The sequence below is a fragment of the Sturnira hondurensis genome, unplaced genomic scaffold, assembly GCF_014824575.4.
Source record: "Sturnira hondurensis isolate 20B ecotype Veracruz unplaced genomic scaffold, ASM1482457v3 Scaffold0001120, whole genome shotgun sequence".
NCBI lineage: Eukaryota > Metazoa > Chordata > Mammalia > Chiroptera > Phyllostomidae > Sturnira > Sturnira hondurensis.
In genome coordinates this window covers 1,469,747-1,482,214 of record NW_028073751.1, presented here as the reverse complement: position 1 = coordinate 1,482,214, position 12,468 = coordinate 1,469,747, and the positions used below count along the sequence as shown (strand labels likewise).

Genomic DNA, 12,468 nt, shown 5'->3' with positions numbered 1-12,468 from the left:
AATGGATTTCTAGAGAGGGGGGAAGGGAGAAGAGAGAGAAAAATCGATTTTTTGTTCCTCTTATTCATTCATTGGTTGATTCCTGTATGTGCCTGACCGGGGATCAAACCTGCCACCTTGGTGTTTCGGGATGATGCTCTAACCAAGCTACCTGGCCAGGGCCTAGGGGAGAATTCTGAGAGACAAGGCAACCTTAGAGGGTTGAGGCTCCTAACCCTTCTTAAGTCCTGACCACTGTTGGTCCCCTGACTTTATCTTGAACCCAGAGCTTCTGGTGTTCACAGCCGGACCTCTTGACCCCTCCCTCCCACAGCTGGGCCCTTCTCACTTCAGGTCCTTCCACCTGGACCGGGTGGGGCAAGAACAAAGCAGAGGCCAAAATTAATGTGGTGCCAGAGTTTGGTTTATTGGTTTGTCCAGTGCCAAAGGTTGCATGAGCATCCACTTCTAATGAATTGGGAACCCCATGGCCCCTCTGTTTCTTTTCCCCCTCACACCTTCTTCCTGGCTCTGACTGAAGTCACAGCAGATGCTAGGGCAGGATGTGGGGCAAAGGGTGGGCTCTGGCAGGGGTCTGCTCACGTGGAGCCCCATCTCCTTGGCACAGGAAGAAGACCTGGGGCAAGGATGGGCCTCCTGGTGTGGAGGAAAGGAGCTGTCTCAGCAGGGGCCTCTCCAGTGGGCCCCGAGGGGTAGAGAAGTCCATTCCAGGGGCAGGAAAGGAATGCGAAGAGGCAAAAAAGAACTGAGGTCAGAGCAGGTGAGAGGCCCCACAGAGCCCCTCATGGGCTGGGCCCCTCCGAGACTTGAGACTCGGAGACTAGGAGGGAGGGCCAAAGGCAGAGAGAGGTCACAGGGAGAGATCACCGCGAGAGGGAAAGTCCTTTACCCCAAACCCCCCAACCCTGGACCCGGAAAAACACACCCACACTCACACCCACACTCCCGGAAACCCACGTCCTTTTAGTGGGGACATCCAGCACACAGTTCATCCAATGCCCCCAACTACAGCTCTGGCCTGGCCATCCTGGTCACTTAAGCCCACACTCAGCCCCCATCCTCCATTCCCAGCTGTGGCCTGCAGCCCCTGCCCAGGTTCCCTGAGGCCCTCCTCACCCCCTCCCTCCCCCAGGTGCCCCCGCCCCCCCCACCCGCCCTCTGGTTCACCTGGGCTGTGACTGCGCCCCCACCCCCAACCCAGGGACAGCAGCAGGTGCACTTAGGACCTCAGAGAAGCAGATGGCTGTGGTCTTCAGCAAGGCACTGGGTGGGCAAACAGCGCTGGAGCGGGGAGAATGGCAGTTCAGGCTCTGAGGAGCCTCCACCTCCTCGGGTGGCTCAGTCCTCAGCTCCTGGTCCAGCCTCTACCTTCTACCGGCACCCCGCCCCCCAGCAGGCTTCCCTCCTCTTTTCCAAGCCCTTCCAGACAAGCAGCCACTGGGCAGGCACCAGAAACAGCCATCTGAGGGGCCCTGGGGCCTGCAACACACGGGCTACGGGCACAGTGCGCAGTGGTGGAGGCTCTGCAGCCAGTGGGGCGTCGGACCTCAAGCTGAGTCACCCCCACCAGCGGTCTTTTTCTTGGGCCGGGTCTTTAGCGTCTTAGAAGCCAGTGGCTGCTGTGGGGAGGAGGGAGGAAGACAGACAGCGCTCAGCCTGGAGCCACAGCCCCGCCCCACCTCTCCAAGTTCTGGGCTCTCACCTCAGCTTTGGGCACTTTTTTGATGGATTTGGCCCTCTTAGGGGCCTTGTCTCCCACATCATCCTCAGAGGGCTCTGTCCGGGAATCTGCCTGGTTTGTGCCAGACCTTAAACTCAGGGTGGGGTCATCTCCTGGTTGTGGGGAGAAGAGAACAGCGGTCCCGGTGTCTCTTGCACCCGGTCACCTCCTTGCCCTTGTGCCCCCTGCCCAGCCATGGGCCTGGCCTGTACCTAGGTCCTCAATGGTGTCCAGAAGGCTGCTGGGGCTGGGGCGGAGGCGGCTGTCAGGGCCCTGCAGGAGCAGTGTGTCCTCGTCCCGGATCAGGGTTAGGTCTTGCATGCTGAAGCTCCGGAGCTTCTCTGACAGCACCCCCTGGCCCTAGGGTCACCACCACGCACCGGGAGAACCGGAGGAAGGGGCGGGGTGGAGATAGAGGTCACCATGGGGCCCTGGGAAGCCACTGGGCTCCGTGCCTTCCCCACACCATCCTCATCCCGTCCTAAGGCAGCACTGATGGGCTGGGCCACGCTTCCCATTTGGATAAAAGAGGACACTGGCTCGGAAAGTGGGAGTCGCTTAGCTGGAGTGTGGCAGAGCCAGGACTGGGGCTCCAAGCTGCACAAGCTCCAACCTTCACAACCGTGAGGACAGGGCAGATGCAGAAGGGCTGGAGGAGCGGGACATGGTGGACAAACTGGGGCCCCAGGAGCGTGGGGATCTCACCTTGGCAGCAGCTGTGACAGCGGCATTGGCAGCCAGGTTCAGGCCCCTCTTGCCCACCCTCATCATGGTCTCATAGCTCTTGTCTCTGGCCTGTGTGATGTACTCATCGATCTCCTGAGGGGTCGGAGGGGAAGGGGGAAGAGGTGAGGGCAAGCCTTCTCGGCCAGGCCCTGCCCTGCCCTGCCCAGTAGACAGTGGACAAAGGCACTGCCTACTGTGGACCGGGGCCCTGCTAGGTCACTTCAGGCTCTGGGTACCCTCAGGGAGGGCCAGGAATGTAAGTGGCTGCAGGCGCTGGGCTGCCATGGCCTGGGGCGGGCTGAAAAGCCGAGTGGGAGCAAACCTTCTCCTTGTTGGACAGTGTTGGGTGCACAAACTTGCGGTAGAGCACACTGGAGCCCTTGGTATAGGGGGACAGCAGCCATATCACAAAGGCAATCTTGAGCTCGAAATAGAAGGGGAACCTGTTGGGGAGACACAGGCACTCAGCAGAGCTCAGGGCAGGGAGTCAGGAGGCGCATTGATCCCCCCCATGACCCTGGCCAGCCCCCCACCCCTTAGTGCACTGGGGTCTCCATGTGGCTCAGGAGACTGGTTATTTCTAATCTCAGGGGGACTGGGAGGTTCAGCTGAGTTCCCAAGTGGGAAGGCGAGAAGTGAGCCCGGCAGGAAGTCCCCTCGGCAGTGGCTCCCTTGCCCTCTTCTCTCTTGGGAGTCCCAGCCCTCTCACCCTGACAGAAGACCTGCCCATTCCTCTGTCCTGGGGCCAACGCCAAGGTGTGCTCCCTAAACTTCCAGGGCTACTGTGTCCTCAACCTCTTTTTCTCCCCTCCCTTCCATGAAGACGGGGGCTTTTCCAGCTGTGCTCTGGATCCTATCTCTGGCTGCAGAGACATGCTCCTTGCTTGGAAGGATTATTCCCCACTCTCCATGTTCCCTCTCTCAGGTCACAAACTCCTTCCGGCAGGTGTTGCAAAGCCTCCACCTCAGCTCTCTCCTTTACTTGTACTAGTCAAGAGGCATTTATGTTCACTGCCCTCAATTTTCAACCCACTTTCCTTCCTCTAACATTATTTTCCTCAAAGGCCATAGGCTCTTATACAGCAGGTCTGGGAATAATATCCTTTTCTTCAATGTCGTTTTGTTATAATGTGGATGAGATGGTGTAGGAACTTAATTCTTATTTATGCCAGTTAGTCTACGGTAAAACTAGTTTTGTCATGCACCACTTCGCTTGAAGTTGCAGAACCTACTGATGAAGTTAAGTGAGGACTTAGTGTAACCTACAAATGCAGTGACCTTTTGTCCTCTCCCTCTCCCTAAAACTCTCTTCTTGTGATTCCAGTGCACTGTGTGTGCTGTGTTTGTCGTCTTTTCCGAGAGGCATGTATGTGCCCCTTCAATAAACATTCCTGAGCTCCTGCTGTGAATATATAGAAGATTAAGACACTTCCTCCTTGTCCTCATAGTGTTCATACACAGTCCAACTATGTCTGGAAAAGGGCTTTGAAGTACAAGCATCCAATGTGTATAGGATTGAATCATTTACAAACAGAGAAACTGGGGCCCAGAGAGCTGTGAGCTGCCGCTGATCCAAGTCAGCCTGGCAGAAAGCGCTTTCCTGAATTCTACTGTGGTGCTTTGGCTGTCGCCAGAAGGGAATGTGATGCCAGGTCCGGGTTGGGGGCAGGCATTCAGAACCACACAGAATGGTGGTCTCCATCCTGGGTCTCAATCTGTGCCTGGCCCGGGAGAGGAAGTCAGAGGCCCTGGGCCCCGAGATGCAGGGGTGATGCTGGACCTCACCAGGAGAGCACGATATCTGTGAGCGTCTCAGCCGTGGTGAAGAAGGCAAAGACGATCCAGTACATCATCCATTTCACCTGTGGGCACAGAGGCAGCGTTGGCTGCGGCCTGAGGGGCCCCTGCCTGCCAGCTATGCTAGGGGTTCTGTGGGGGAAGGGACATACTCAGGACCTCAGCTTTGCCTGAGGGTCACACCCAGGCAGGGGAAACACATAGGAACCTCCTCTGGACCACGGTCTCATTAGTGCCAATGGCACTGGTACAAAATCACCCATCTCTGTGACCCTCTGCCCTCCCCATCTCTACCGTGTGGGTTGGGTGGGAGCTGAAGGGTCATACACTCACATATTCCTTCACGTTTTTTGTCTTCACAGCTTTGTAGGAGGAATAGGCTGGGTACAGGGTGCCGAAGATGAGCCTAGGGAGGTAGGCATGGTTACTGGGCCCCTCAGCCAGGAGCAGCGGCCTCGCCCTCCCAGTTTTGCATCATTCCCCAGGTAGGCAACAGGAACTCGATTGATGAACTCAAGACTCAGGTGAGCCCTGGCTGGATAGCTCAGTTGGTTAGAGCATCATCCTGATATGCCAAGGTTGCGAGTTCAATCCCAGATCAGGGCACATACAAGAATCAACCAATGAATTCATAAATAAGTGGGGGGAAAAGTCAACATTTCTCTCTCTCCCCGCCCTTCCTCTCTCTAAAATAAAAAACAAACAAAAAAACTTCACATGATACACAAGCATGGAGGTCCCAGTCAGCTAAGTTGACATCCTTTCCCACCCACTGTTCAGTTTTTCTCCAGTTCCTGAGATACTGAAAGAACCAGAGCCTAGAGGGTCCAGTGTGATCCCTTCGGCCATGATCCTTGTTACGCACAAACATATATGCGGAGTGGGGTCTAGTCACTGCCACAAGGGTGTTTTCCTTCTGTAGACACCATGTCCATTCATACCCATCTGCCCTTGCCCTCTACCTCCCTGTCTCAGAGACAGACTGGGTAGGGCCAGGTCTGCAAGGGAACCTGACACTGTCTATAGGCCACTCTACCTAGTGGTCAGAGGCACCACTGTGGCCCTGAGGGGCAGAGGGCATAGGGGCAGGAGGCCCTGAGAGGGGCAAAGAGGTTCATTCCCCCATGCAAACACTCTTGGGACCAGTCTCCAGGAAGGTCTTGGTCTCGAGGCCCTGGTGGGAGTCTAATGGGACCACCAGGTGATCCCACTAGAGGTCATATACAGGTCTCAGGTGAGGGGATAAGAGGACCAATGCCTCTCAGGGGCTCATCCAGACAAGAGAGAAGCAGCCACTCTGAAGGCCACATGAAATGAGGCCCCCAGATTCTCTCTGGGTTGGGATGAGCAAGAGGAAGGAAGGAGATGCCAGTGTGTCTGGAGGAAGCCAGGACACAAGCACAGGACAACACTGAATGGAAGGCAGCAGGGAAGTGTCAATCCCCCATGGTGGAGGCTGAGGGTCTGGGTCCTGAGATGAGGCAGAGGTTGGCTGAGGCCACGTGGAGCCCCTGCCAGGCTGAATGAATCCTTTGACAATGTGGGAGTACTGCCTGTTCCCACATGGACCTGCCTTACAGAGGCAGGATAATTCTGAACTGGCCTGCGGAGATGGGGTGGGGGTGGAGTCCTCAAGGACAAAGTCTGGGGTTGTGGGATCAGGGTTCCCTCCTAGAGCCTGGGGGAGGTGGCAGTGACACAGCTCCGGGGCATCATGGCTGGCAGCCTGGAATGAAGGCCACCTAGCGCCGTCCCCCTCCTCCCCTCGGTGGTTTTCACAATCCCCAGTTGAGCATACACATCCTCTCCCAGTTACCTCCCACACTTTGTCCTCCAAGCATCTCTGCCTCCCCAAATCCAGATGACGCTCCAGAGGCCTTCAGAGCACTGCCCTCATCCCCCATCTCCTGACAGTCAGTGGGACTCGGCCCTTCAGGGAGCCCGAGGCTGCCGCTACGGCCCTAAACTGGGGAACGGTGAGGCCCTGCCTTGCTCCTCACTCTTCCATCAGCTCCCTCCCCGCAGGGAGATGAAGGCCCAGGTCTGAGCAGCTCCTCCAGACCAGATATGCTAGGCGGGGGAAGGGACATTCCCTCCTCCCCGCATAAATCATGCTGCTCAGCCCTAGGATAAGGGAGGGAGAAGGAGCAGGGAAATTAAAAATAAAAGAGATGGGAAGCCAGGCCTGCCAGTCTCCTCTCCATATTCGCTCCTCATCCTGGGTCCCACACCTCGATGTCTCTGGGGACCCCAAACAGGGACGATGTGTCTTTAGGTGACTGTGCTGTATGAAGCACCGGAGTGGTCCACCCCTGTCTTCAGTACCCGCGGTCCCATCCCCCTCCTGCCCGCCGCAGCACTCACACCACCAGGCGAGAGATGATCCAGGACACCATGGCGGGGCGTGGGGTGGGGACCCCGCCCGGCCGAGGATGCGGCAGCTGGAGGTCGAGCGGCAGCAGCAGCAGCAGAAGCCGCAGTAGCAGCAGCAGCCGCCGCGGGGGCCGCGGAGCGACGAGCCACCACCGTTAAAGGGGAGGTCCCTGCCGCAGCGGCTGACCGTGGGCGGCGGCGGTTCTTAAAGGGGAGGCCGCCGCGCCCCCCGCACCTGCCGTTGCCGGGCATGCGCCTTTTGACCCTCAAGGCCCGGCCCTCTTCTCTGGAATCTGTTCACCTCTCTTGGGTTCCAAGCTCTGGCTGAGGTCCTCAGAGGCTGTCACGGTTCCATCCTGACACCCCAGCCCTTCTCCTGCCCTGTACACGCTGGGCTGAAAGGCTTAACTATCCTACAAGGAGGAACATCTGACTTTGCTATATGTGTGCCGAGCGCTTCACGTGCGCTCGTTCTATCAGTAAATCCTCATGACCATCCTCTAGGGCAGAGGTTATAATTACCCTTATTTCAACGGAGAGGAAATGTGAAAAATTATGGAGGTTCAGTAATTTGCCAAGTGTCACAAAACCATGAAGTCATCTTCTAAGATATGCGTGTACCCAGGCAGTCTACTTTAAATAGGCTTTTCCCAACCGCTAACCTGCAAACCCTCCTCCCACACCACAGGTCCTGTAAAGACACCAACCCGAGAACGATGCCTAAGGTGTAGTTGCACCTGTTTCTTCCCCTTCCCCTCTCTTAAAAAACAAACAAACAAACAAACAAACAAACAAACACTCAACCCCAGTTGGAAGGAAACCCTGGAATCCGATCGGCTTTCTTAGGGTTGTTCCTAAGCTTTGCAGGGGAGCCTTGTGCGCTCAAGGTGAACACCCTAGGGCGGGAGGTAGAGTCAGACCTCCTTCAAAGGCCTGGGGTCTCGGTTGGAGGTGGTTCCAGGGGCTCCAGTTCCACCCCCATCAGCTGGCACTGGTGGCTGTGTATGCCCTAGTTCTGAAGACATTTATATCCAGAATGTAGGCTAGCCCTACCCTGCCTCCTGCTTGTCACCGAAGAAACAAAGCCGCAAACTCCACAACTCCCATTCTCCCCATCGCTTTCCTTTCCTGTCCCATTTCAAAGCTTCTGCAGACATCTATCGTCCCGTGCAGGTGTAATCCTTCTGGTGATCACAGCGTCAACCCGACCCATCCAGGCTTAAAGAACATGCTCAGAACTCTGTATGTCACTGATGGTCTTATTTGACCTCGGTATCCTTGAACCACACATCTATTTCCACCCCATAACTGCATTTCCAGGCTTAAACACTTTGCAATTCGTTTTCCAACAGGCTCCAGAGAAGCAGCCTCTAATGACCCCTCTTGCTGTTCTTTACAACTTCCTCTTAAGGAGGCCTTTTCTAATTTGAATAGTTTGTCCTAGCTCTTCAAGCCACTTTCATCGCTGTTAATAGAAAAAAATCCCATTTGGGTTTTCTCCCACCAACTCCAAGAAGGATCTAGAGGCACGCTTTGTATGTGGGGCTCCTGCTTTGAGGAACCCCACCACGGATGTCCAAGACCTTGCTCAGGCCACGCCCCCCATGCGCCTTTCCCAGACTGCCCCAGGAAGGAAGGACCCCATCTCACCCTCTATCTCATGTGGCCCCTTTCCCCTCACCACAAACCCTCAAACCACAATGACCCAGCTCTTCCCTCTCCCAACTGGGAACAAATTCGGAAGCAAAGGGTAATAATCAGATGCAGCAAGGTAATGAAGACCTGAAAATGAGTCATCCTTCACTTCCGACCCCGCCTTGCTTTTTGGAATGGCTAGCATAAGAATTGAGTCCACTCCAAACAAATTTGTTAGATTTTTAATAAGAACATGGAAATCCCAATCAGCCCTTCAACAAAATTAAAGTACAGAAAGTGAAATTAAAAGTATTCTACAGTAAATGACTTTTATTTAAAAAAAAAAAAAGTAACTGTGAACATATAAACAAGCCTGCGGGGCACTACAGTACAGCCAGAAAGAAGACAGATACATTTTCCAATGTACCCATGGGCCAATGAATTCCATTATTTTCAAATAAATTCTTAATAAAACTCCACTGAGTTGGAAAGTTCTGTTGAAAATATTTCTGGACAAAAAAACCCCCAACGAAAAAAAGCCTCATGTAGGAAAACAAACTTTCCTTTGCATCTGGACCTGTTAAGAGGAGCCCCAAGGGAACGCTGGCAATGGTTGTGGAGTCACCAGTGTGTGTGTGTGTGTGTGTGTGTGTGTGTGTGTGTGTGTGTGCGTGCGTGTGAGATACACCACAGCTCAGACAGGACATAGTTCCTTCTCACGTGGCTGTTCCCTCAAGACAGGACTGAGATGGGAAGGGGAGACACTAAAAGAATCCTAAAAAGCCAATTCTTATAAATTCTGCTTTGGCTGATTTTGTGCTATAATGGGCAGTTGATTTCTAAAAATGATATTTCTTCAAAGAATTTTATTGAAAGGAAGACTAAATGTAATGTGCCTTTCCTCATAATCCAGGAAAACAACTGTGGTATTTCAAAAATTCTAAAAATATCTACTTTCATGAAATAGTAACTATTTCACTACAAACCTATTTTTCACTAAATACACACGTTTCCTAATCCTGGAGCCTCCTGGGAAAAGCAGTGGGTCCTCCCCGGGTCCTGCAAGACTCCAGTGTTCACGGGAGAGATTGTGGGGAATGGCTTCACCCTGTCTCCTGGGATGGGCTGTCAGAGGTCACATGCAGAGCCACTGCCAGGCTTCCACCAGGCATGTTTCAGCAATCAGCCCCTACTTGTACCAATTATGTGATTCTCCATACCTCCAGACATTCCCACTTAACTAGGCACGAGAGAAAAAGAAAAGAAAAGTGTGCCCACATTCCTGGTTTCCACGAATCCCAAATCACAAGACTGTGCAGGAAAGCCCAGCGATGTTCAGACAATTCAGAGTCCCAAAAGGCCACAGGATGGGAATGTGGCACCCTCGGCCTGGAGTCTGAAACTGTGTGTGTGAACAGTGTCACTTTCCTGTGTCCACCTTCAGTGCTGAGGCAGCGTAGAAAAGAGTGACTGGGGAGTGTGTAATACTGACCACACTGGCTCCGAGTGACGGGCCTCTCTGCTCCAGCAGAGGACCCGCCGTTCCCTGTGCGTGTGAGTGAAAGACCTGCTTCACAGGGGAGTCTGGAACTTCTCCACGCCTAAGACCTTGCCAGTTTGGATTCATGAGCCTTGAGGGTGCCAACAGCATCTTTCACTGCATGATAAATGATGTTCTTCACCTGGAGAGAGCACACAGCACAGTCAGCACAGTCAGCACACGGCAGCCCCAGGTAGTCTTCTGCAGCTCAAAACGTATGTTCTACACTGCCTGTAAGCCTACTGATGAGTGAAGAAACCCCTCAACCAGGGCTGCACGCTTCCCAAATCAAAGGTGATTTACAAGTCACATGGCATGTAAGGTCTACATTCAAAAAAGAGTAATGAAATCACTTGAAAGGCTATATAATCTCCACCATCTATGTGATTACTACGTGCTGGGCACTACTGCACAGCTCTTTTTGTGGATTTTTATTTAATTCTAACCATAATCCCTGAGATAGGTTTTATTATTATTCCCCATTTTATAGGTAAGAAGCTGAGGAAATCAAGGTTCCATGGTTAAAAACCTTACCTAAGGTCCTGTAGGAAATAGGAATGTATTTCACAAAGTGGGCAGGTAAGATTATTGGGTATTTTTTCTTTTTGTGCTTGTAGGTATTTTCTAATTTATCTAAAAGAAACACATACTATGTGTGAAGTAGGAAGATTTGGAAAAAGTTATTAAAGGAAAGTAAATAGCTCTGGCTGGTGTGGCTCAGAGGATTTAGCATCAGCCTGTAAAACTGAAAGGTCATTGGTTCAATTCCCAGTCAGGGCACATGCCTGGATTGCAGGCCGGGTCTCTGGTTGGGGATGTGAGAGATGCAACCAATTGATGTTTCTCTCATACATCGATGTTTTTCTCCCTTTCCTCTCTCTAAAAAAAATTATAATCTTAAAAAAAGAGAGAGCCCTGGCTGGCGTAGCTCGATGGACTGAGCGAGGGCCTACGAACAGAAGGATCGTGGTTCAATTCCCGGTCAGGGCACATGCCTGGGTTGCAGGCCAGTTCTTGGCAGGGGACACACGAGAGGCAACTGTGCATTGATGTTTCTCTCCCTCTTTCCTTCCCTTCCCCTCTAAAGATAAATGAATAAAATCTTTTAAAAAAAAGAGAGAAAAAGTGAAGAGCCTAAAGACAGTTTTAAACCAAGACTGTGACTATTTCTGGGGAAGTAAAGTGGAGCGATAAAATGGGAAGGGTACATGGAGACTTCAACAATGTAAGTGTTGTACATGTTTATATTGTATATGTGTTGTATGTGTATATATGATGTTTTATTTCTTAAGCTGTGTGATGGGCACACAAGCCCCCTTGTGCTACTCTCCACTAAACTTTTTTTTAAGATTATTTATTTATTTATCTTTAGAGAGGAAGGGAAGGAGAGAATGAGACAAGTATCAATGTATGGTTGCCTCTCGTGCGTCCCCTGCTGGGAGCTGGCCTGCAACCCAGGCACGTGCCCTGACTGGGAATCGAAACATGATTCTCTGGTTCACAGGCCCATGGTCAATCCACTGAGCTACACCAGCCAGGGCTCTCCACTAATTTTTTTGTATTAATTCAACAAGTATTTATTGAGTACCTACTATATGTCCAATATTGTGCTAGGGAAAAGCAGTGAATAAAACAGTAAAATCCCTACCTTCATAGAGCTTAAACAGCTTACAATCTTTTTTAAGTTTTATTTATTTATGTTTAGAGAGAGGGGAGGGAAGGAGAAAGAGAGGGAGAGAAACATCAGTGTGTGGTTGCCAATCACACACCCCCAACTGGGGACCTGACCTGGCCTGGCCTGGCCTGCAACCCAGACATGTGCCCTAACTGGGAATTGAACTGGTGACCCTCTGGTTCGCAGGCTGGCATTCAATCTGTTGAGCCACACCAGCCAGGGCTAAATAGCTTACATTTTAGTAGGGATAGAAAACAACAGATGAATACAAAGTATGTTAGATGGTAAAAAATACAACAACAAAAAAATAAAGCAGTGACAGAGGATTGAAGGTGACCTATTAGAAGTAGGACCTAATAGAGGTGGGGTCTGAAGTATTTATGCCTGAATATGTGTACTATGTCTATAATATCAATGTTGTATTTATCAATGTGATTATACTTTGTGTAAAAACTTTATAGTTGAGACCTGGCTGGGTAGCTCAGTTGGTCAGAGCACCAGCTAGATATGCCAAGGTTGCAAGTTCAATCCCCAGTCATACAAGAAGCAACAAGGAATAAGTAAAACAGTGGATCAATAGATTGATGTTTCTCTCTCTCTCTCTCTCAAATCAGTTTTTTTAAAAAAAAGAACTTTATGGTTGAGGACTTCCGGCCAAGATGGAGGCGTAGGTGGAAACAATGTGCCCCCTCCCACAACTAAATTTAAAGACAGCGAAGTTTTAGAGACAAAGAGGCAGCCAAAAGAGTGAAAACTGAACTGTATGGAAGTCCGACAACAACAAACCATTCAGCCAGACCGGTAAGAGGGGTGGAGTCAGCGGCAGAGAGGGGTTGGGCAGGAAAGATCATTAGGTTGACTGACCCAGGAGTGTAGGCAGAGGCGGTTGGTGGATCCCAAGCATGGGGTGGCAACAGGCGGACCCAGTGAGGGCGCAGGCAGCTGGCTGACTATGGTCATACATTCACGTGCAGATAAACCAAGTGAAGGAGCAAACAGTGA

The 12,468-nt window shown here is 51.9% G+C and overlaps 2 protein-coding genes across 6 annotated transcripts in view; both read right to left on the bottom strand.

Moving 5' to 3' along the window:
* Positions 1-381: 381 nt before the first annotated feature.
* REEP2 (receptor accessory protein 2) lies at positions 382-6,974 on the bottom strand. Of its 4 annotated transcripts, none has more exons than XM_037061324.1 (8): positions 6,608-6,974; positions 4,577-4,649; positions 4,232-4,308; positions 2,769-2,889; positions 2,426-2,539; positions 1,933-2,074; positions 1,703-1,833; positions 382-1,616 (listed from the first exon to the last, which is right to left on the bottom strand). In XM_037061324.1, the coding sequence occupies exons 1-8, from the start codon at positions 6,637-6,639 to the stop codon at positions 1,548-1,550; spliced, it is 759 nt and encodes a 252-aa protein (XP_036917219.1). In that variant the 5' UTR covers positions 6,640-6,974; the 3' UTR covers positions 382-1,547. The 4 variants fall into 4 exon arrangements, with proteins under 4 accessions (XP_036917219.1, XP_036917211.1, XP_036917202.1 ...); XM_037061316.1 differs by having other exon boundaries at positions 382-1,619; positions 6,608-6,972; XM_037061307.1 differs by having other exon boundaries at positions 1,933-2,080; positions 6,608-6,965.
* Positions 6,975-8,554: 1,580 nt separating this feature from the next.
* KDM3B (lysine demethylase 3B) overlaps positions 8,555-12,468 on the bottom strand; it is a 60,757-nt gene continuing 56,843 nt past the window's right edge. For both annotated transcript variants that reach the window (XM_037061276.1, XM_037061285.1), the window contains one exon: positions 8,555-9,933. In XM_037061276.1, coding sequence (XP_036917171.1) covers positions 9,853-9,933 — 81 coding nt within the window. In that variant the 3' untranslated portion in view covers positions 8,555-9,852. The remainder of the gene's footprint in view (positions 9,934-12,468) is intronic.